Source organism: Trichosurus vulpecula, chromosome 6 (assembly GCF_011100635.1).
Source record: "Trichosurus vulpecula isolate mTriVul1 chromosome 6, mTriVul1.pri, whole genome shotgun sequence".
NCBI lineage: Eukaryota > Metazoa > Chordata > Mammalia > Diprotodontia > Phalangeridae > Trichosurus > Trichosurus vulpecula.
This window is the reverse complement of record NC_050578.1, coordinates 233176585-233201826: the sequence shown is the minus strand read 5'-3', so window position 1 is coordinate 233201826 and position 25242 is coordinate 233176585. Positions and strand designations below refer to the sequence as shown.

Genomic DNA, 25242 nt, shown 5'->3' with positions numbered 1-25242 from the left:
TCCTCAGACTGCTGGATCAAGGATAAAACTCTGCTCCAAAATGGCATTTCCTTGGAAGTTCTTTGGCCTCTGAGGTATAACCTTGCTTATGAAACAGACTCACAGGACTTCAGGGCAAGTTTCCAGGCTAACTGATATTTCCTTTAAATCTGAAATGGCCTGAGTCCATGATTTGATTTGATTCCTGGAGCCAAAGAATATGGAGAATGAATATTCAGGCTCCCATGCCAAGGGCAGATGGCTAGGTGGGAGTGTAAGAATAACTATAGATCAGGGTGTTTTCTGGCCAGTAGTTATGGCAAGCAGATTTTCCAATTTTGTGACTGCATGGAAGACTGAACACGCAATCCCTAGAAGTGCCAAGACTTCATAGTAGCTTGAGCGAAGAACCCCAAAATAAGAAAATGGCATTGTATAGTAGAAAGAACACTAGCTCTGAACCCAGATTCAAGTCACACCTGTGATGACTATCTGCATGACCTTGGACAGACAACTCCCTTGAGCCTCAGTTTCTGTACATGTAAAATGAATGAGTTGACCAAGATGTCCTCTAAGGGACCTTCTAAGTCTATGGTTGTAAGCATTTTACTAGACAGCGATGTCTTGAGTTTGGCCTCTCTAATTTAACCTTTCAAAGTAAAAGCTCTCTTGAGAAATAGTAATAATTACTGACATTTATGTAGCACTTTTCTCCAAACAAATATAAGTAGGTTTTGCAAGTGATGTCATCTCTTTTTCAGGGAAAAAACACTGAGGTTTTAAAAAGGCTACGTGACTTGGCTAAGGTCACCCAGCTAATAAGTGGCAGGGATGAGACTGAAATTTCAATTTCTAGACTGTATATATACTGTTCTTTTGGCTAAACGATACTTATCTCAAATTGTTTTTAATTATATACCTCCATATCTTCTGGGAGGAGGAGAACGATTCATCTTTCCCTTCCACATCACTCAAAGGTATAAATAATACCTCAACACCAAGGGAGAATGGGGAGAGAAGCAATTCTAACTGGCCCTCATGACTTTGTCATCATACAACACAGGACCCTGTCAGCAACAGAAGAAGCAGTCTATGGATGATGAGATGTTCAAATATTTAACAAGAAGGCATCAGAGAATTTTCACAAAAATTAAAGAAATTTCAGAGAAAACTGTTATTAATACTAATAAATATTCATGATAATCATCACATGCCCATCATGAATATACAACAGTTTACAAAGCATCTTTCCATCCACTATTTTATACTAACCTCACAAAAACAATCCATATCAGCCACCTGACTTATCTAACATCACAGTTATTCAGTAACAGAGCCAGGCATTATGTTAAGAATCATACATTGAAAAGCATCATATCTGTTAGAAAACATCACAAATACACACACACACACACACACACACACACACACACACACACCTCTTCTCTCCAAAGGTATGGTAAAAAGAATATAGGTCTTAGAATCAGAGGTTCAAATCTGGGCTCTGCTACTTAATATCTATGTAGTGTTGGGCAAGTCATTTAATTTCCCTGGGCTTCAATTTCCTCACCCATAAAATAAGAGTGCTGGACTAAATGGTTCTCATATTTTCCAAATGAGAAAACTTGTGACTAGATGCCTAGCTGACTTGCCTCAGAACTTTCAAGTAGGAAATCAGAGGTAGGAAATGAATCAAGACAAACGTCCCCACATCTTTAGTTTCTAATCCCACACTTTAAAGACAACTCTGTTCCTTCACTTTTTAACCCCAAACCTTAAACATAGACAGCTTTCTTCGAGGTCCAACTACGTCACATCAGAAAAGGGTTTCTACATGTAGATCTTTAAAATCTGGGGGGGGGGGCGGGGAATCAAATACGGGCTGATCCAAACTTACCTAATAAAAGTTTGGTTTTGTCTTTGCAGTCTGGTGTGTTCCATGGGTTGTTGCAAGAGGCCCAGGGTAGCACAGACACAAAGGAGGCAAACAGGTAGAAAAGTGTGTAGCATATAATCACATTATAGTATATGGCTATTAGGACTGAGATGATGAGCATAGCGATGCCACAGCCTAAGGAAGCAAACACTACAGGTTAGTAATCACAAATAAAATCCCACCCCATCCCATCCCCATTGTCCCAGAGATCATTTTGGGGGAAGGGGAGAAGAAGAAGGAGGGGCATAGAAAAAAAGAATCTTTTGCATCCAGAATGTTAATAATGGAACAAAAAAAGTCAAACTACTAGGCTATCTAGAATCTCTAGGGTATGGGTTCAAAATTGAATCACCTTCCTGATGATGGGGATTAAGTAAAACTGAGATTTAAAAGTGAGGCAGCCTTCCTGGAGATTGGGAGCCAGGCTGAGTTTGGAATGTAGTGGAGCAAGCTTGGAACTGGCATGCATCCATGGCCAGGACTCTTTGCCTTGTAGTGGGTGGACTGGAGACTGACTACCCCTCCCTGCCCATTGTTGTACCAAGGTCACTGTTACATGGAGCTACAATTAACAGTAACCATTCCTAAAGAAGGAGCTTGGAGGGAGACTGAGGGGTTCTGGGGGAGGAAGAAGAAACAAAACAAGAGATAAATGTGGGAGGGTATGCAGAGTAGCTCACCTTGTAAAGCAGGTATCGCTTTCCAAACAGACACAGGGCCCTGGCTGGCAAACTGCCCCAGTGATACTTCCAGAAAAAAGATGGGCAAACCGGCCAGGGCTAGCATCATCAGATAGGGGATGAGAAAAGCACCTTAGGATATTAGAGAAGGATAAGAGAAGAGAAAGTAAGAATGTTCCTCAAGATTAGGGCAGGAAGAAGAAGAGCACCTGGCTCTCCTGCACCATTACACATTAACCCTTAGAATAGCACTCAGGTGGTTTGGATCAAAGACTCAGCATGATAGCAGATCTTTGGGTTCAGATCCCTCTCACATAATATTTTAATTCCCCACCTCAACTCTTTTATAAAACAGATCTTATTGAACTGATTCACTAGATGTCAGTTCTGTTTTTTTTAATTAAGTTTTTTGTGGCTAATATTTTATTTAAAATTTTTGCATCTATATTCATTAGGGAAATTGTTCTATGATTTTCTTTTTCTGTTTTGACTCTTCCTGGTTTAGGTATTAGCACCATATCTGTGTCATAAAAAGAATTTGGTAGGACTCCTTCTTTGCCTATTTTCCCAAATAGTATATAAAATATGGGAATTAATTGTTCTTTAAATTTTTTATATAATTCACCTGTAAATCCATCTGGCCCTGGAGATTAAATTAAGTTTTAAAAATCTAGAAGCTGTAGAGCTAGAAGAGATCTCAGAGGATGACTATGCCTATCTCCTCATTTTATAGTTAATGAATTAAGTTTTGGGAGTTTAAATTTCTTGGTCAAATGTCACTAAGGTAATATCAGAGGAAAGATTTGAGCCCACATGTACTGGCTTGAAACCAGCAGTCATTCAGCTATTTCATGCTGTCTGTTGGTTTGGGGTTTTGCTTTAACATTCATTCAATCATTCTTGTTTAGCCTTATATCTGCAAGGCTGGGTACTTGATTGTTAAAACTATCCCTTTACCATCTTGAATCATCTGAGCATCTTAAACATTTCTGCAAGGATGTAGAATGACTAGCCCCTGGTGCAGTGAAGAGGGTTTCATTACATGTGGGAGGATGTATCGGTTGCTTGGTTGGGTTTTGACCCCAAGGCCACTGGTGAGGGTGGTGTAATTAGTCAGGGCAAGAGCTGGGGCAGGGGCCTGGAGTCCAAGGAAACATCCAAGGCAGACTGGCATCTTTGGCAGGAAAACATTGGCCTTAGGTGGGGTTTGAAAGTAACCCCTAAATTCTCTTCTTCTAAAATTCTAAAACTTAGGAAATCTCAGTTTCTTCTGAAAATAAAACCAAGTAAAAACTGCTAGCTTCTCTGCCTTTCAGACTATGTTTTTGTTTTGTTTTGTTTTGTTTTTTAATTTTCTTTGTTACTCCGTTGTTTGGCACTGTGTAGAGCTTACTAACGGCTAACAGGCCATGGACTCTCCTCCAGAGGGCATTGAGATTAGGAGGTGGTAGAAGGCAGATTGTTCTCCGGTAAGGGGGCTCCAGATCCTTGGCACCTGGGCAGGTAGCCCAGTCACATATCAGGGTGCCAGATTATTGGCGGGGGAGGGGAGGCGAAGGGGAGCGGGCGGAGCAGGAGTATCTCCAGGACTCCGTAGGTGCAGACCCGGCTAGGTGGACTCAGTAAGACCTGCAGTGAGCAGACCCTGCTGTGAACGAGCGCTTCAGACTCCTCCCTTACCCTGGCACACGGATATCAATCCTTTCCCTATAGCCTTTCTAGAAACACCCCAGGGGCCCGCATTCCTCCCCCAGCCAACCCAAGCTCCAACCAAAGGCGAGCTCAGATCATGGTTTTCCTAAGCCGCAGTGCGGAAAAACGCTGAGAACGCTTTATTCCAGGGGCTTCTCCGCCCCCGCCCCGACAAGGAAAAAAGCCAAATGATTGGCTTAGCCCAGGGGCGCGCGGGAAAACAACCAGGCCAGCGCCAGAGGGCAAGCCACTAAGGAAGGTGGATTTAAGCAAATCTGCTAGGTACTTGATTTCAGAAACACGAAAGAAATTGTAGCCAGCTTTTCATTGCAGTAAAATTAAACAATTGAATACAGAAACAAATACTCAGTCACGGCAAGGGACAGTTATATCAGGGGCCCTTCACCTTTTGGGTGTCATGGGCTCCTGTGGCAGTTTGGTGATGATCCATTCTCAGAAAAACGTTTTAAAATAATTCAAGGAAGTGCTGAACTTCAATAAGAGTAGTGGGGGGCGGGGGGGGGGGAGATGTAATGTTTTTTCGCCATCTGTGTTTATAGTCCCTAACTTAAGAACTCCTGATTCATAGCATTGCAGGTAAATTATCCTTGAGGGAAAAAAGAACCTTAATTACTGACGTCCCTGAATGTTCTTATAGATATAGATAGACTACATGGCAAAGGTTGCATCCCCAAGTTCTTTGGGGTGTTTTTATGTTTAGTTGTTCGGTTTTGGTTTTTGTTTTCTATCTCGACTTGAGTGAGGAATTCCCACTGTAGACATTCCCTCAGAGACGCAGATCACACCTCTATAATTCAGTCTTAGAGAGGCGCTTAGAGAAATAAGAGGGTAAGTGACTCACCCAAGGTCACACAACTAGTATGTGTCAGGGGTGAATCCTAAACACAGCTCTTCTGGACTAACTGCACCACTCGACAACCTCTAAGCCAACTTTTCGTGCCCATCAGATTTCTGCCAGGTGTATAGCTTTTCCAGGTGGGGACACTGGCCAATCAAATACCAACTTCTATCATTTCATTGCCCTAGGAGAATATCTTCTGGATACCCTTTATCCTCTGGAGGAATTAGGACTTGGAGACCTCCTTAGTTCGAAGAACTAGCAAATGCAGGTGGATTTGAGAGTAGCCTTTTCGCTATTCAACACAGTGAGCGTTGCTGCTAGGGGATGGAGGAAATGAGCTGTACTGGAGCTTTAGAGTCGGATCTCCGCTTTAGAGCTAGTCCCTGTAGGGCACCTAAACCAAGAGTCCCAAAGCAAACCACGAAAGCCTTTACTAGAGTCAGAAGTGCCTTGGGTGATCCCAAAATTTGCCAAGTTTTCCAGTAGGCGTGCAAAGAACTAAGAACCTTCTAACTCGGCGAGTGAAGGGAGAACTAGGGGGCCAAGAAAGCTCTAGCGTCTGGTTATTTCAACTCGCAGTAAAGGTGAAAACAACGAAAGTTGCTCGGGGTTCTATTTAGCGCATTGAAAACTGTGTCCTGCCAATATGCGTTCATCTATGCAGTTGTATGTATTACGAGAAACTACCCTCACCTTATCACCTAATCATTTTAACAAGTATTAATATCAGATTGATTAATATAGTACTCACACTAGACAGCATGGAACCAATTCAGATCAGTAAAAAAAATAATCAAGTCTACTGTTAATAACTTCTCTTCGGGAGTGGGAATCTCGAGGTTGTAAAATTTTGATTTGTGGGTTCTGATGTGATAGGATTATTTAAGAATCTCCACCTCCTTTAAGATTCTAGGCGCCTAGACCAGCTTTAGCATACATGGTTCTGGATTCAGTAAATGCATAGTAAAAGACTAGTAAGACTCAACTGCTTCATCTGTGAGTGAGTGTGTGTGTGTGTAGGAGGGTAATGTGATAATGACCAGGGTTGTCTCGTGGCTAGGATGGTGATTATTGAAGCAAATAGACTCGCACCCCCCCCCCAACCCAAATCTCCCAATTTATTTTCCTATGCTCAGGGTTTTAAGTGAAGGGTCGTACTCGGATCCGGAATCTAAACAGATACAGTTGGTCAGCTGTTTTTTTTTTTTTATCTGTTTTGTTTTGTTTTGTTTTTTGTCGTTTTATTTTTTAGGTTTCCCCATTAAGGAACTAGCAAGAGACAGGATGGGGTCAGAGCCCTCAAGGTCTGTGGGAGCAGTCCAAAACACCTTCCCAGGCGAAGTTGCAGTCCCTCCCCCACCCCAGTATAACGTGCCCGGTAGCCCCACTCGGAGGAAATAGAGCAGAAAGTCCTACCTCCCCCATTCTGAAAGGCCAGGTACGGAAACCTCCAGACATTGCCCAGCCCCACTGCGTACCCAACCATGGACAGGATGAAGTCCAGTTTGCTAGACCAGTTCCCTCGGGCTTTATTCTCATCCCCTTCATCGTCCTCCTGGGGGTAGAAAAGCACATTGGTCGGTCCCATAACAACCCCAGTGTCCATTCAGCAAGCAAGCCCCTCATACTTCCCTTTTCACTCCTCACCCTCCAAGCCCATCCTCCCTCTTCTATACCCCGCCCCCTCAAAAAGAATAAAATAAACCTTGACCAAGCACTTTCCTTAGCCACCTGAATTAAAGCAAAATTGGGCAGAAGCCCTCTTCGAGTGAACCTCTTTTTGTTGTGTAGCCTAGGGACATTAAATGCACATCTTCCAGGTGGGATAGGGTAGGAGTAGGAGGTAGTCTTCATTCGGAAGTGCTTTCTAATTCGGTTGGACGGAAGGAACGGGTTGGAGGGAAGGAGCGAGTTGGGGGAGGCGGGGTGGAAAGGGCGAGATTTTAGAGATGGGGAAAATGACTTCCAAAGTATTTTCAGAGCAATGGAGAAAAGCAGGGAAATACGTTCCGAATTGGCGTCCAAAACCTTGGGTTTTGCTCTGAATCTGATTCTTTGGAAATGGATATCTGAGAGGATCCTTTCGCCCAATTATCTCACCCCTGCTGGCAATTAAGATACTAACAAGGCTTCCAGGAATAGTAAGACGGGCCTCCCAGAAGCCTGGTTGGCAAACCAAAATTTTTAAAAGGTGGGGCAGGTCCCTTGACAGAGATTTTAGGGCCCCTAGCCACTTCAGATCCTTTCTCTTCCCCCCTCCAAAACGTCAGTATATCCCAGAAGTCACCAACCTGTGTTCTATGACCTTTTAACTAAGTGGGTTCGAAGAGCAATCGTTATCTCGACTCTGAAAATGGGCTGATTTACAAAGGAAAGTGCTGAGGGGGAAAAAATTCGAAGGGAATACATGAGAAGAGGAGAAGGCAAGGGTTGGAAAGAATGGGCAGACAGGGGTCGGAATATAGGTCTTAAATCAGACAAGAATAAGAACTAGATCTTTCTGGAGTATCTCTCTCTCTTCTTCCATAGGTCTGAGGGTGGGGAAACATAGAGAAAGGGGCAGAATGGAACTGAACCTCTACCCAGTTCATCAGTTTAGAGGTAGAAAGACAAGTAAAAGAGGTAGTCTTTCTGTCCATCTGCATTTTGACAGACAGACTCACTGCCCTTGATTTTGCAGATGGCAGACCCAGAGAGAATCATAAAACATCTTTGCCCCGTGAGAATTTATTTGTTTGTTTGTTTTTAAAACAAGTGGAGAGAATGTGGCCTGTGCCTTTATCCTCCTCATCTCAGTATAAACCCTACTCCTGCCAGAGAGGTAGAGCCCAGCGATATGTATTCAATTATCTGAGTCAGATATAGGGGGAAGAGGGGAGGTGGCAAAAGGAGCATTGAGGGAGAGGAAGAAAGAAGAGATTCTCAGATGAAGGACCAGGAATTCAGGGAAGAAACAATGTTTAAGAGAATTTTCACCTCAAATCCTTCAGATAATATCACCTGACTCCAAGCAATCTTTGCAACTCTCAGTTCCCCAATGCCTAACTCTAAATGGGTCTCATAGCTGATTTTGCCAATGGCCAATAGCACTGGGAACCATTTGCATGTTTAGGGAATAGACAGGAAAGGAGGTTGAGAGAAAATAATGGAAAGGAAGAGGAAGGAAGAAAGAGAAAGGAACTAAGAAGAAAGAGGTATTTATCTACCATAGGGAAGAAGCACAGGGTTCACCATCTTTCCCAAAATTATTTCAAGTGCTACTTCCAGCTTATCAATATTTGCTTACTCTTGTATGATAGTAGGATTCTTGGTGGGGGCAGGGGTAAGGGGGGTGGAAATGCTACCATTTCACCATCCTGGAATTTTCAGTTCATTTAATTATCATAAATAATTCCCATAGGTATGAGTTCCTTCTTTTTCTCCTTTAGGTTCCAGACAATGGTAGTAAAGGAACAAAATTAATCACAAATAGGAGGGGCTATACCTGTTAAAGGAAGTGGCTCTGTCCTGACCAAAGAGACTACTGGGGCTCCAACTCATATTTTGGTCAGCTCTTGGCCTACCACCACCACCACCTGAGCTAGGGATGTGCCTTGCATAATAGCAGCCTGGCTGTGCCCTAAAGACACTCTAACAGATCCATCCCATGACCCCATCCTCTGCTCCGTTTCGCTGACCTGGAGACCCAGGAGCATTTGAAGCCCCCAAACTGCTTCTGGCTGCACCCACCCATTCACTACAGGGCAAGACTCTTCCTACTCTGGTCTCAGCCTGATATTTGGCAAACACTTATTCTCCTGGCTCTCTGCCCAATTAGCAGAAGCGGGGCAGTGAGGGACTGAGGGCAGTGAAGCCTGAAAAAGTCTTGCTGGCCTGTGGGCGTACCGGGAGGGAGAAGCAGAAACCAAACTTACCGCAGGGGTAGAAGTAGTCGTAACACTTCCTGGCAGAACCGAAGTGATGCCGTCTGTGCCCAGCACCACAGTACTCTGGCTCATGTTGATCCAACCTGCAGCCTGGGCACTGTTCTTCTCCAGCGTGCCCTTGCCCGGGCTCCCGCTCTCATCCCCTCCAACACTGGCACCTCGAAGGGCCGGAATCCTGCAGTGCTGAGCATTGCCTGGGCCGGGGCCCGGGCCCCCAGTAGGGGGAATGGTCTGCAGGTCATGGGCCTCTATAGAATCCTGGCGGGAGGCAGCATCTAGTGGAGCCCTAGAGCTGCAGATACCAACTTTGGTCCGCTCTGACTCGTAGCTTTTGGCTTCTTCAGAAAGGAAAGTTTGAATACCGTTGGAAGCCGACTTGGCAATCCTAGGCAGCTGGGAAGGGGCGACAGGGGAAGGATCGGGCTCCGGACTGGTCCTTGTCACTGAGGAACCTTCTGGGTTTCCCGAAGCCTCCAAGCTATTTGCAAGTGGCTTGTTCATATCCTTCGGACCCGAGTAATCCTAAGAACACAATGTCACTTTCGAGTAAAAAGAAAATCACATTGCTTTTGATATGTGCATCTGTACACAGATAAGAGAACGTTCCAATAATTTTATAACCGCCTCCGAAATGTCTAGCGATGTAATTTGGAGTGGGAATTTCATATATATGTGTATATACATATATACATGTATATATGTATATGTGTATATATATATATATGCCTATATAGACAAGACAATATTTTTCAATTAGCCCATCTCGTCAATGACTACATCTCATGAATAGACTAATATGCCTTCCCAGTTCAAGGGTGAATCGAGAGAAACAGAGCCTAAAGGATGATTTGGAGAGAAAGGGGGAGGGGGGTAAGAGGAGTGAGAGGAGGGAGCAAATATCTCTACAGCTGTGTGCTCCCGGCCTCTTTGGGTTTCACAACACGACTGAAGGGTGCCTGCTTCCCCCATCACCAGTGTAGAAAGATTCTTTAATTTTCCGCCCCATTTCCTTTGTCATTCAACAATGCACACTGTCTTCTTTTTTTTCGGGTATGGACAAGCTGCCTGAGCTGCAGCAGCAGACTACAGAGCAAGTGCTTTGGCACCCGCCAAAATGCCCCCCTCCCCATACTGCCAAACCATTTGCTCCATTCCGAGCTCTCAAAAAAACCCACCTAATTAACCGTCAAATAAGGAGCAAGGGGTGAGCCCCACAACCAAACAAAGAGAATGTTAAAAAAAATAAAAGGAAAAAAGGGAAAAAGCAGTCGTAAAATGTGGGCATTGGTTACTACATACTTGTGTTGGCATTCCTCGAAATCTGTAAAAGGTCTAAAGGAATTTGTAAAGTTTTTCGAGAACGACCGTTTCCAACAGTCAAATCTCTTTCCAGAGTTAATCTGATAGGATGACTTCAAGAAAACTGCTAATTCTCATTTATTGTCCCAAAATGTCTCTCACCACCCCGAATGAAAACAACCCCCTTACCCAAATCCCCCCTTTTCGCTTCCTTGTCACGGCATCTTAAACCTTAGCACTAACAAATAAATCTGTATCTGAATAGGGCCCTTCCAATCTTACAAATACACGGATCTAGAGGTTTCAATTTGTATCAATCTCAAATACCTGCAGTTCTGTCTAGGATCCCTTCACGGTTGCTGCTATATCCGTGGGCTACTCCACCTTGTATTCAGGAATCTAGCTGTTCAGCACCACAGACAGCGCTCGCAGGCTAGTCTGTTCAAAGAGACCTCCAACCTTGAACAGACCGACAACACCCGGGAGCTACCGGGAAACTTGGAAATATAAATACCTGAGGCTCTGAGACTCTCCTCCCCCAACCTACCTCCCCAAAATACACTAAACAGTTTCATTTTTAAACATTGATTTCTAAAGCAATCTCCCTCTCTCCTCAGCCTTCTTCATCTCCAAAAGGTATAGAAACAAACACTTACCATTGTTGTCTTAAATAAGCAACAGATTGAATTGGTGGAGGACGAGATCCTGCAGAACAAGCTATCTATGGAATGGATTTTGCTCAGTCTAGAGCAAAGCTTTCTATATCTCCCTGGGAAAGATTGGGTTTGCGTCAGTGCATAGCAAGGTGCCCTTCGTTTGACATTTTCTTGATAATAAGAGTTTGATAAATCATTACCCCTTGGATTCCGATTTTAAAGGGACAACAACAGCCGAGAGTGAGCCGGCCCCTTGTCACTCAGGCGGGAGGGGGTTTGCGTGTTCAGCGTGACTCATAGGGGTCTGATTACTAAAGCGAACCCAGCCAGAGGAGAAGACAGAAGTTTGCTTCCTTCTAATTAAAGGAAACATGCGAGGAACACGTCCCACTGCACCTAAAGAGAAAGGAAGCATTGCTCCAGAAAGAAGAGGCTGGCCCGATAGTTTTTTCGCTGTTAAGTTATTGTTGCTGCCTATGATCCTTTCTCTTCTTCATCGAGGCCTGACTGGTGTCTCCTCAGATCTTTAGATCGGGAGTCAAATTCTAAAATAATACCCCCATCTTTCCTGAGAAGCGACATTCAGTGCTAAGTTCTGTTTGAGGATGCTTATAATAAATAGAGGACCACCTCTGCAGGCATACATAGATTCTTTCACACTCTACTTTCTAAATGACATTCGTGGATCCCGTTTATATTTACGTTCTTTATGTTAAACTTTCGTTAACATAAGCAAGGACTCTGAGAGGAATGATATTGACCTTCCTCCCTGCCCCTTATTGGGAAAGAAGCCTATCTTTCCTTTAATCCCAAGGAACAGGGAAAGCTTTTAGGAAGGAAAGAGGACTTATTTTCGAGCCTAAGGTGAATTTTAGTTCTATTTCTAAGTGGAGGGAGAGGGAAATGCACCACTTCTCTCCTTTGCTCCTTTCAAAAAAAAAAAGCCAACCCCTTTCTGTGGAGCAGAGAAAGTCATAGTTTGTAACGCAGTACTGCTGCAAGATTGGGGTATGGAGGGGGGACGGCGAGTGAGGACGAGAATTAAAGACACCTCCTACAGACAAAAAAAAATCTTTCCCAGGAAAGGTGCCATTGGGGGACAAGAGAAGACATAAATTAAGGCACCATTGCCTTTAGCAGCCGACCTTCCAACCTTGCCAACCTCTCTCCTCCTGATCGGGGATGGCGGTGGGGTGGGAGCGGGAGGGAAGATACTAATTTTGAAGGGAAAGGAGAGAGGGAAAGAACGATAGAGGTTTGCCCTCATCCAACATCACAGGTAGTTCCCGCTCATTCCCCCTACCCAACCCCCATTGAGCCAACTCCTTATTTGGGGATTCAAAGCTTCTGTGTCACCTCAGTAACTACACTACCTCGGGTCTCCCATGCAGTGGACGAACAATGCAGAGACCGCCACTAACCCACGTAGTATTGGGTGTTTTGTTTGCGCAAATGGAGACTGGGGGAAGGGCAGCCAGTGGAAGTCTTCCTGCAGAAGCTATGGAGACTGCGGCTACCACCGCCAGCCCCCTCCCACCTCTGTCTCCCTCCCGCCTTCCGGCTTCACACAAGTACCCACAGAGCTGCACTCGGCCGGGACAGATAAAAGCGCAGGTTCTCCCGCAGAAAGCCTCTACCCTCGGCCTCCCCATCCTCTTTCACCTTCGAAAGAAGGGAGCATGTAGAGAAGGTTGATTGCCTTTGTCTCTCCAATGTTTTACATTGTAAGGCTAGTAAAAAACTACTGAGGGGAGACAATAGTAGTAGGGTACACGAGCCTTCTCCGCCTCAGAGGCACTAGGAGCTAGAGTAAGCTTGGATGCGGAAAATGAGGGATGGGGAAGGAAAGAATCACGATTATGTTCCTTCGTGTGGCCCCCCGACTGGGGTGACACCTCAGCGAAGGAACACAGCTCATCTGACCACCGTGAGGTCAGCGCGGGGGCAGAAGCATTTGCAGACTGAAATGGCGATCCTTCCTTAAGCTGAGCTTAGCAGCTCTCGCCTTCTAGATTGTCCTGTCCTAAACCGCCCTCTATTGTTGCCACCCACAAGCATTTATTTAGTATCTACTATGTGCTAGACTCCCCCAAATCCCGTCCATTTATCAGGTAGCAAGTATTTAAAAGAAAAAGTTACAAACGTCTAAAGGGCTGTTGGTAAACCAACAAACAAGCTAAAGCTTGGTTTTCTTTGCTTGGGGGCATCTGCTAAGGTTAAGTACCTCAGTCCCAGAGGAAGGCAGAAGGATTCTTTTTTATTTTTGTTCTTCCTAGGAGGTGTTACAAACCCAAACTGATGAGAAAACAAACTGCCCCAGTCTTTCAGATTTGGGTTCCAAACAATGAGGTCATCAGAGAAGAAACGAAATTTAAGTGGGAGGGAGACTGGAACCCGGAGAACCACTGGACTTAGAGCTAGAAAGTCCTCGAACATCACCTGGTCCACCTTCCTCGTTGTGCAAATGAGGAAACTGAACCTTCAGAGAAGTGAAACTCAGAGAAGCAGATGCTCACGGTCACACAGCTAGGCCCCTCTCGGGTTAGAGCGTAGACTCTTTTCCTCCACTTAACCCCTAAAGCTTCGGGAGACCAAAGAGTTACACAAGGGTTAAACAAACAAACAAAAACTGTAATCGGGATTTTTTATTGTATTCGTTGGGAAATTGGGTGGAATTGATTCGAACGAAGGTCCTGTGACTTCAGCGCCACAATTGTTTTTACGCATGCCTCATACACACAACAGGCCTTTAGGTTGGTGCCCCATCCCCATCTCCACCCCAATACTTATATCATCGAAGAACCCCCAACCCAGAAGCTTTCTGAGGAGTGAATCTCAGCTTAACCTTTCTTCCAAACGGCAAGCCAGTCTGAGTCCTCTCTTTCCCGTCCCTAAACTGCCTCCCTGTCCCCACCCCCTGCCACACTATTTAAGACAACCCGGTTCTGACCGCACAGGGGAGGCTACAGTCCGGGGTCTATTCGTCCACCTAGCCCCTAAGGCTCCGGGAACGTAAGAGTTACACACGGGTTTTTAAAAATCAGCGTCAGGATTTTTTTTTTAATTTGATGGACATTTGGGTGAAATTGCTGAGTGGGCGCCCTGCGTCACGTCCAGCACCAGTCCCAGTTAATGTTCCTCACAGAGAAGTAAAAATAGCAACCCAATCGCCCTTCTCACCCTCCGCCTTTCCCAACTCCGAGGCTAATCAAACACTGCGGTGACGCCAGAGCCTCCCATTAGGTCAAGGGGTCTGACGTGGTCCCTCCCTTGTCCCTTCCCTCTTCTAGTCATGCGTCCTTGAGTTTCCCGCGTATATTCCGCACGTCAGTCTCTTAAGGAGTTGGGGAAGGAACTCACAGCAGAGGAGCAAGGCCGTAGGCTAACTACCCTGGGAGCAAAATTCCCCTCCCTCCTCCCTCCCCCCGCCCCAGTTCCTATCACCCCAGCCCACAGCTTACTGTTTCCCCGGAGCCCCATCAATCAGGCAGGAAAGAAGAGACAGAAAGAGCCAACCCACGCCAAAGATGTGAAAGGGAGGCTGACAACCCTGGCTGTCTCCCTGGCTTTGTGGGAACCTGAACTGGACAGAGTTAAAGGTGGAGAGGATATTCAGACTTAGGAAAGACAGAGAGGATGGGTTTGGATTTGACTGGCCTTTTTCGTGTGTGGTTGATGTGACAATGAAGTGAAGTAGGACATATGGGATAGGGGTGTGGGGAGGATGGAGGGGGAGAAAGAGGGAAAGAGAGACAGACAAACACAGAGACAGAGAGAGACACAGAGAAAGAGAGAGACAGACAGAGAGATAGAGACAGAAACACTTAGGGCATACGTGCTCTTACGGGTTTGGTGCACGTGGTGTGTGGCTACTGTGTATGTCATTGATTTAGGGCTATCATCATGCCAGAGAATGTGTGCTTATGTGAAAAGCGGATTGGGGGGAGGGGCAGAGTTGCAGGGGAAGGATGAGAGACAGAGACAGAATGAATTTGTGTAGGCTTTAAAAAAGAAAACACATCTTCTTAGAGAGATTGCCTGGTCTATTGCAGCCTGTTTGGAGTGATAACCGCTTTCCAACACTGAAACAGAAGTGACTGGAAATCTGCATCCATCACTGCAGCAACCATTTCGACTGAATTAACAAGTCACTACAGTCTTAATTACTTTGTCAAAGATGAAAAATAGTAATTGATTTTGTCCCTGATCACTTTGTTTTCTAGGTCTCCCTCCATGACGATAAGCAAATAAACAGGTTTTTTTTAAATCCATGTCCACTTGGAAGTGTGGGTTAGATGATTTGGAAATGAGGCTTTTTTTGGAGTCAATAAGAGAGGCTGTGTGTGTGTGTGTGCAGGCCCATGTGTTTGAAAGAACACTGCAGGAAGGCAAACACCCTGGCATCCAATCTGAAGAGAAGGAAAGCTTGAGGGGGAGACAATTTGAGTTTAAGTCATTGACCTAGACTGTGCTGTATGGAGAAGATAATAAAATAACTACTAATATATCTATAATGCTTTAAGGTTTTTAAAGAAGTTAACATATCTTACCTCATTTGGTTGAGCGTGTAGGTGAATATGCTCAGGTCAATTTTGTTTAAAGATGTATCTATCTTCTACCTTTGGAGATAATGGCTATGCCTCTCAGAGGGTTGGTCAAAATGGTTGGGCTCTGGCAGAAAGGCATTTGGTACTTTGGGTTCCAGTGTTTTTAGTGTCACCCATTCCAGTTGCTTCAGTTTAGATACCCAATTCCTTTCTTTTAAACTAGCAAATCAAATCACCTTGTTCCTTGCACCAAATAGATTTTAAAATGAATAAATAACCCAGATAGTACAAGTGTATGCCAATATGGACACATTACTCCAGAAGCCTGATATTTCTCCTTCTCTCTCCTTGTCCAATGGGGGGGGGGAATTTAAAATGCAATTTAGAGTTTTCTTGAAAATTCCCCAAATAGGCTATTACAGGGAGGATGCCACTAGAGTTTTCTACATAATTGAGTAAAAGGGCTTTGACCCATCCAAGGAAGGAAATCAAGATGAAGGGGTGGCTGGAAATTAGATCACATTAGGTTGATTTGAAGTATCTAGTATCATTGAATCATATATTTGAAGTTTTAAATGTCCTTAAGAGTCCGTTTATTCCAACCCCCTCGTTGTATAGGTGAAGAAACAGAGTTATAGGAAAACTAAGTGACTTCACAAAGCTGATAAATATCTGAGGCTAGATTTGAACCTGAGCCTTCCTGACTCTATATATAGTGCCCTACATGCTACTCTATTTTAGTACATCATAATAATAGTTAATATTTACACAGCAACTTAAGATTTACAAGGCAGTTTCCTTATAACAAGAATTACCCCTATTTCACAGATAAGGAAACAGACTCAAAGAGGTTAAGTTAGTTCTCATGAAAACATGGCTCTAAAGTATCAAAGTCAAGATTCAAATCCTCATTCCTCTAGTGTCTTTTCTACTATATATTACTCTACTTCTCAGAAGAGAAGAAAAACTTAGGGAAGGATAGGCTGCTTGTTTTCAAATATTAATTTAATGATATGTCATGCATGAGGGTTGGCATGTAGAAGACAAATTAAATTTGAACTGCTTGGTCTTGGAAGCCAAAAGTAAGACCAATGAGAGGAAGTCAGAGGGAGACAGACTTTGATTATTTTATTTCTCTGTTTTGTATCATAAACTAGAAAATCACCAAGCAACATTTCCATACACAAAGGCCAAAAATGGTAATTGTACATAAAATTATGAATTCACTATGAAAAGCTTATCCCTTTTACTATACATTACATTTAACCTGGAAGTACCAATATTGCCCTGCTTGTCTGTGTCCCTTTCTGAACCACCTTCTGGTCTTCTCTGTGTAACTTGTAAATGTTTCATTAATACTCTTTCCTTTCCTCTCTTCTCTATTTTTTAAATCAGTATCACTAAATCTACTTCCTCCCCGTAAGTGTCCTCTCTCGTAACAACTATATAGTCAAGCAAAATAAATTCATGGGAGATGTCTAGAAATGTTTGTCTCATTCTGCACCTATAGTCTGACATCTCTCTGACAATAGGTAGAAGGCATGATGCTTCCTCAGCAGTTTTCTGGACTAGTGATTGTTCACTGCATTGATCAGAGTTCTTAAGTCTTTCAACATTGCTTTACTATTTTCTGTCTCCATAGTCATTGTATAAACGGTTCTGCTCACTTCACTCTGCATCAATTCATACAATTCTTGTGATGTTTGTCTAAATTTATTCATTTCATTATTTAAGTTGCAGAAAATATTCCTTTACAATAATATACTATGATTTGTCCAGCCATGCTGCAAGGGATAGTACTTTGTTTTCAATTCTTTGTAACAACATGTGTTGGTAACCAAAAATGGGCTCCTTAGCACTTAGTTCAACAAGTGCCCTTGAATAGTTTGGCTTTTGTTCCCTTTGAGTAATTCATTGAGCCTTACTAGGTGCTAAGCCCCAGGCCCAAACCCTTGTTAGGTGTAAAACCTTAGTGGGTGTGGATTGACAAGTAAGGTGGGGCCCAAGGTGGGGCTAACTCCAGGGAGGGCCTAATTTACATGTCTGGGAGAGCAGAGGCTTTTAGACCACGTGGGTTTAAGTCCGCCTCTTTGTGATGATTCTAGGTCACATGGGTGAGTAGTGTGTGTGACTCACCCTGATGCTGAAAGTTGGCTGTTTGTTTTTTGGAGCTCATTCCCACAGCAGTAGTGGTGCGTGACTCTGGGCCAGCCCTTGTTCTGAGCTCCCGGGCTGAACCTAGATGTTGGTAACTATGAATCTGTATTGGGTCTGTCTGTTGATGTTTGTAATTTGTTTGAATTTTATTCTGAAGTTCAGGGTGCTGGCTTTTCCCCCTGAACTAAGTGAATGCTGTCTGTATGCTGGATTAAAGTAAACTTGTCAACCCCTTCACCTTGCTTTCCTTAGTTAAGCAGATCAAAAGAACCTGTGCTGTGGGCAGCTTTCCAGGTGCTGGCTGTGGGTGGATCTTACACCCCCACAGAAGCTGCTAGCTGGATTGTTGAAACACAACAAAAAAAGATATTTCTGAAACTTTAAGTTCTTCCCTTCTCTTTGATCTCTTTAGGGTACATACCTAGTAGTGGTGTCTTTGGGTCAGAGCACATGCTCAATTTAGTGACTTTAGGTATCGTTCCAAATGGCTTGACCAATTCACAGCTCCACCAACAATGCATTAGCAAGTCTCATCTCTTACAACTGCCATTTTCCTTGTCATTCACTTTGCCCATCTGATGAATGAGAGAAAATCTTGTTTTCATCTAATTGCTTTTATTAATGATTTGAAGCATTTTTTTTCATATGGCTGTTCCTTAATCATCTCTCTATTGTGGACTGGTGCTTGTTATTATACATTTTCATTTATTTCCTAACTAACTTGGATATAAAATATATTTCCCAGTTAACTGTTTCTTTTCTAATTTTAACCACGCTGCTTTTATTTGTGCAAAAAAACCACTTTTACATTTTGTGTAATCAAAAACGTCCATTTTTGTCTTGTAATCCTTTCTATTCCCTTTTTGGTCAAGAACTTTTTCATTGTCCATAGTCATGAAAAGAATCTCCTTCCATTCCCCTCTAATTTTTTTAAGATATAACCTTTTATCTCCTAAAATAGTAGAGAAGGAGAACAGTGGGAGTGATTCAGTGCTGAAGATTGAGAGGGCATAGTTGATAGAAGAAGGGCAAGAGATTCAAAGGTAGAGGAAGTCCCTTGTTAACTCTATGGTCAAGACTGTGAAGGGTAGAAAGTAAGGCCAGTTAAGGGATGACAGATGGAGAGAACAGAAAAAAATGGAGGTGATGTGAAGAGGAAGACTACAAATCAGGTATTGAACTCCTTAGAAAAGGGGGGAGAATGATCTGGAGGTTGATAGATGAGAGCAGCAAGGATCTACATAGGATGATATAATTGGGTGGCATATATTTCAAAGGTGAAGTAGATGAATTATTGTGTCAGAAGATGGGTCTGTTAGTGGCAATTAGGAGCAGAGATTATGCTAACTATTCCCCCTTGTCTGATGTATCAAGGAATATGAAAAAAGAAGAGGTTAGCTCTGGAGAGGGTAATGAGAAATAAGATGGCTTCGAGAAAGAATGAGATTTTATAAGTGTTTGAAGATGGAAAGATTGTGAGAGGAAGAGATATAGGATGAAGCGGTATTTACCAATAAGCCAAAAATGGGTACATTGGAAGGGACAGGTAAGAAAGAAACTGAGGAGATATACAGGATGAAAAAGCAGGGAATAGTAACAGGTGAAGAGAGTTTTTGTCTAAAGAGATATCAACTTTAAATTACAGAAATCTGAAAGGGTATCCTAAGGAGAAAAAATAATGACAAAAGTAGCAAGGTTCTAGTTAGAATGTGAAAAATGTGAAGGTGCCTCTGCCAAAGGAATAACCCCCTTAAGCGTAGGAATAGGATTCAGAAGAGTCTATAGTAATGATGATTCTGAAGGCTATTTGGACAATGCAGCCTCAAACACAAGGCAGTGCCCAGCAGAGATGGCCCCTTCATCTTTCCAACCCTTTCCCAAATATTCCTTGTGTGAGGCCAGGCCTGAGCTGAGGCCGGAGCCTGATCAGTAATTGCAGCACAAAGAGAAGTGACAATAGGATCTGTCCGTGGTTATCATATTTACCATCCATTTAGCTTCTACTGCTATTTTCACTCATTTTGCAAAAAGTTCTTGGCTCCAGATGAAACTTCTCAGTTGGTTGTGAGAAAGGAGGATCATTGGTGATGATGGCCAGAAAATGATGTGCTAAAGGAACTTTAGAAATCATCTAGACCAACCTGAGCCTGGTCTGGAATTCAATCTACAATAATGTCAACAAAAGATCATCTCATCATCATTTGAACACTTCCAAAGATCAGACACTGCTATGTCCCAGGAGAGACCATTCTACTTTGGGACAGTTCTAACTGTTATTTTGGTGTCTAGGGGTCTCCTTATCAATGACCTCCCTGCAGTATATGCCTGGTAGTGGTAAACTTGGAGTCTCATTGTCAGGAAGACTTGAGTTTAAATTCTGCCTCAGTCCATCTCCCTGGAGATCCTGCTCTTTCTCAATGGCTGGTACAGCACCACCTACTTCCTGCTGGAGCTCTTCGTGTTCATGTACAAAGGTCTCCTGTTACCATACCCAACAGCCAACCTAGTCCTTGACCTGGTCATACTCTTCCTTTACCTTGGCATTGAAATCATCCACCTCTTCATTGCTACAAAAGGGAACCTCTGCCAGAGGATGATGCCTCTTGGGATCAACTTGGCCATGACCTTTCCATCAGCCATGATGGCTTCCTATTACCTCCTGCTGCAGACCTACATTCTCCGCCTCAAAGCTGAGATGAGCACCATCCTGCTCCTCTTCTGTGGCTTAGAGCTGATGCTTGAGGCGATCACACTCACCACCTTCAACAGCATGGATTCATATTGAAGTGACCCATTGAGCCCTGGTGACTTGGCCCCTTGGTGCCCCAGAGGCACATGCTCTTGGGGAGACCGGCCCTTTGACTCAGTCCTGGCAGCATCTTCTAGACCAGCCTCCAGAATGTGTTCTCCATCTCCTTCAGGATAGCAGAGAGCACATAGCCATCTCCTAGGCCCTTGCGCATGGTCCTTACTTGGTACTCCCATTCGTCACAGCCAGTAAACTGGGTTTGGATTGTCTAGGCCTCCTGGGCTCCCAGTTTGAACTAGGCCCCTCATCTGTCCTTTGTGTGTGTGTATGTGTGTGCTGTCTGTGCCCCTAGAAGCACCATGGACCTGCATTTCACAAGGGTACTTTTCCTTCTCTGACCCCAAACCAAGACCTCATCCCATTCATTCCTTGAAGGGGGTGAGCTTCAGAAGGGATCAGGCACCAACACTCAGTAGCTTGGGGTGTTATTTTCTTATACTATGTCTTGGAACAAACACTATTTATTTACAAGAAATATTTATTTTCCGTTTAAAATAAATAAATAAATTCTGCCTCAAACTTATAGCTGTATTAGTCGGTACATGACTTTAGGTTCTTTATCTCAGTTTATTCATAAAATAGGGATAACAATAGTACCTACCTTCAAGGATGCTGAGGATTAAATGGGGCAACATATGTAAAGCACTTTGCAAAACTAAAGCACTATATATGTGCTAGCTAATTCTTATTATCATTACTTTATTTGCAACAATGATCTTTTGTTGATGGCTCATTGGGATCTCTGATTGCTTTCCTAGACATTCATTAAAATATCTAACAAAGCATGGGACACATTAAAGAAAGTCCTTGAATTCATACATAGTTAAAATATCTCCAGAAAGGCTTAGAGGTGCCTACTTAGCCATATAACTAATGGCACAATGCTGTTTTCCTTTCCTCATGCCCCTTTCTGGGCATTGAGGCCTTTGAGATTGGCATGATAATTAGCAAATCCGGGGAAAAATTATTCATAGAACAAATCATACAAACATAACATTTTAGAACTAGGAGGGACCTTAGAGAGCATCCAGTCCAACTCTTTTATTTTTCGGATGAGAAAACTAGTGGTAAGAGTAATTTAGGTCCCAGAGCTAGTTAATTATAAACTCAAGACTAGTGTCCTGGTCTTTATTAAAGAATAGAATAGCTTTATCCATAGCAAAATAGGAAGGTTTTTTTAATCAAGGGGATATCATTGTGTTAATCCAAGTGTTTAAAATGATGAACATATAAAATTCCAAAATTATATGACAACTAGGATCAAACAAATCAACTTTTTTGTGGGATTCAATTAATGGATCAGAAAAAAGAATGCGAGTGATGTTGAAATGATCTGTACTTATGATCAATTACCCTCAGGTGGGGAAGAACAGTTTAGGGTCCACTCTGGTCTTTGCCTATTAAGCATATGATGATATCCCTACCTCCTCCCCTACATACACACTGCTAATTTGGGAACCACTCATGACTAAAATGAGAAGCTATTTCCAAATTGTTGCAAGGGTTAGGGGGAGTAGGATGAAGATTGACTGTGACCATAAAGGAAGGCTCCTGTTGGCCCTTGCATAGGGATAATTCAACGAGTAATTGTCACTGACTATGCTCATTTCAGTGATTTAAATATCTTGTTTGAGAGAAAGAAAGAATGATAGTATACTACAGTGGAAAATCACAGTTTCTAGAGTCAGAAGACCTGGGTTCAAATCTGGCTTCTGATACTGACTGCTTACGTGACCTTGGGCAGTCATTTAACTTCCCTCAGTCTTGGTTTCCTCCTCTGTTAAATAGGAGGTTATTATAGAAGACCTCAGATGGAACTTTTGGCTCTAGAGCTATGATTCTATGATCTCATATCCCCAAATGAGAAAGAAAAATGAATACAGAACACCTCTAGGCCTCATGTTAGCCATTAGTGGAGCAAGTTTACTGGCAGGTGGAATAAGCAGTTACCTGTTCAATTTAAGCAGTTATCTGTTTTCCAAATACAAACACAGAGGGTTAGAGATTCATTAGGCATATAACCAAAAGAAGAGTTGGCCATCATTCACACCTTAATGTGAATTGTTTTATTTGGCTGGCTTTTCGCTTAACACTCTGCTGAAATTTGCCACCCTCAGGTAGTAGAAGGTTTGGGTAGGAAAAAGCAGGAGAAGCTATGGAGACCTTGCATTGCAGGCTACAGTAGAGTTACAAGCCTTGACCTTAGCAAGCCCCAGATTCAAGTTCTGCCTCTCATGTATACTAGCTGCATAACCACTGGAAAGTCACTTAACATCTCAATAGCCAAGACTATAAGTTACAGACAAGTTACTGCTGATTTATGTCAGCTTCCACACCGAGAATTTCCTATGAGGATGAAACCATAGTTCTGCTCCCCTATCGCACTTTGTATGTGAGAAAGGCCAGATGTAAAGAATGGTCTAGAGCTGAAGAGTCAGTTATTTACAGATTCAAAAGAGGAAATTAGGCTTGAGACAGGAGGCTCTGAGTCCATTAAGATCCAGATTGTTTCAAGTCCTACCTCAGGATTCCAAAAGTTCTGCTCACCTAACCTCCAAGCAGGAACAAGCCCAAAATTATGGCTACATTCTAAGCTCTGACCCTGAATGTATTGATGAGAAGGCATTTATTAAATGATTACTGTGCTAAGCACTGGGGATACAAATAGAAAAGTGACAGTTCTTTCTATCAAGAAGCTCACATTCCAAGAAGGGAAACAGCCTAGGTAGTAGCTTTTGGCTGCAAGTCATATAGAAAGGCCCTACGTGCAGTGGAAAAGCAGATGATAATGCATCTTCTTTATTGTTACTTCTATTAATAAAGCCATAAGGCATCAAACTATTTGGTGGTCCCTAAGACTTTGATGAGGAGAACTTTCTTTCCTAGCTCTTTAGTAGCTGCTATGGAGTCAGGGGCTACAGCATCTGAAGAGGCAGTTGCTAGGTCAAATCTCTACAAGACTTGCTTCCCTGAGCATTGGTTCTAGGAGAGGCCACTATTGTTGCTGGCACATCTGAATCACCTAACACTACTGCTACCGTGTCTGAATTCATGACTCTTTTTTTTCAGTTTCATGTGCAATCTTTTTATTTGTTTAGCATTTTATTTTTCCCCAGTTATATGTAAAAAGAATTTTTAATGTTTGTTTTTAAAACTTTGAGTTCCAAATTGTCTCCCTTCCTTCCTCCCCACATCCTTTTTTATTGAGAAGGCCAGCAATTCAATACAGGTTATACATGTGTAGTTATGCAACACATTTCCATAATAGTCATGTTGTGAAAGAAAACATATACCAAAAAAACACCTCAAGAGAAATAAAGGTTTTAAAAGTATGCTTCGATCGATATTCAAACACCATCAGCTCTTTCTCTGGGGATGGATAGCATTTTTCATCATAAGTCCTTAAGAATTGTCTTGGTCATTGTATTGCTGAGAATAGCTAAGTCCTTCACAGCTGATCATCTTACAACATTGCTGTTAACTTTGTACACAGTACATATCACTTTGCATCGACTCATGTAAGTCTTACCAGGTTTCGCTGAGAGCCTCCTGCTCATCATTTCTTATAACACAATAGTATTCTATCATAATCACATGCCACAATTTGTTCAGCCATTCCCCCATTGGTGGGCATCTCCTCAATTTCCAATTGTTTGCCACCAGAAAAGAGCTGCTATGAATATTTTTGTACATATAGTGCATTTTCCTTTTTTATTTTTTCACCTCTTTTGGGATACATGAATTCTCTCTTTTATTCTCCCTTTCCCCACCCCCACCCCCCCACACACACGCTAGGGTAATCAGTAACTCTCTAAGGTATGGTGCCTGCTCTCCTACCAAAGAAAAGAAACGGGAATGTTATATCCAAATACATATGATATTATAATTTCCCAGTATTGTGGGTAAATAAAAAAACCCATTTGGACAAAAGGTGGACTATGGTAACAGTAGGAGTAGTGTTTGCCTTTACAGAACACACCATGGAAACACAGGTCACAAGAAGACAGAAAGTGATAAGAGAGTACTGCAGGTTGTAAGGCAGGAATATCCCAAAATAAAGACAAACTTCACAATTTTGCCTAAATTTAGCCCTAGATATTAGCATCACCCTCTAAAAGAGATACTAACAAGAAGTCAACCTAGTTGTTTACAATTTTACCTCCCTTCCCTTATCCTAATGTATGGCACTATCCCTGCTCTTCACATTTCTCTCAAGGAGTTTCAGCTCTGGACAGCTCCCAGACACTCAGCACTTCAATCGTGGGGAATAGCTGTACCTGAGGTTGGCAATCTGCCATTCTTCTTCCATCCCCACCTTTCCTCACCCCAGAACTACTATGGGGCATAGGTTTGGAGTGGTAGTGCCAATGGAACACCTCCAACAATGGGAGGCATGAAAATAGTATGTCCAACTTCCAAGTGCTTTCCTTCAGGCCCAATGATTCCTGTCCTGCAATGAATATTGGAAGACGGCCCCAGTGCCTTGCAAGTTTAAAATTACTTTGACAAGAAAATCTTCGTGCCTTTGAGAGAGAGAGACAGACAGACAGACAGACAGAGACAGAGAGACAGAGAGAAGAGGGTTGGTGAAGTCTAGATCTATCAAGAACTGTGTAGAAGACCAGATGCATTTGCAGTGAGACTAGGAGTTCTGGTCAACAGACCATGGGATTTACCATCTGGACAGTCAGGAAATGAC

The 25242-nt window shown here is 43.0% G+C and overlaps 2 protein-coding genes across 2 annotated transcripts in view; one reads left to right on the top strand and one right to left on the bottom strand.

Annotated features, from left to right (window-relative positions):
* Positions 1-10044, bottom strand: part of SLC6A5 (solute carrier family 6 member 5) — a 65344-nt gene extending 55300 nt beyond the window's left edge. The window contains exons 1-5 of the mRNA XM_036765114.1: positions 9982-10044; positions 9064-9597; positions 6566-6704; positions 2596-2727; positions 1877-2050 (exon numbers count right to left, since the gene is read on the bottom strand). Of these exons, the coding sequence (XP_036621009.1) occupies positions 1877-2050; positions 2596-2727; positions 6566-6704; positions 9064-9597; positions 9982-10044 (1042 nt within the window). The remainder of the gene's footprint in view (positions 1-1876; positions 2051-2595; positions 2728-6565; positions 6705-9063; positions 9598-9981) is intronic.
* A 2814-nt stretch (positions 10045-12858) lies between these two features.
* Positions 12859-20519, top strand: LOC118854933 (transmembrane protein 216-like). The gene is made up of 2 exons (XM_036765113.1): positions 12859-12957; positions 20121-20519. Exons 1-2 carry the CDS (start codon positions 12859-12861, stop codon positions 20517-20519), a joined length of 498 nt encoding a protein of 165 aa, XP_036621008.1.
* Positions 20520-25242: the final 4723 nt, after the last annotated feature.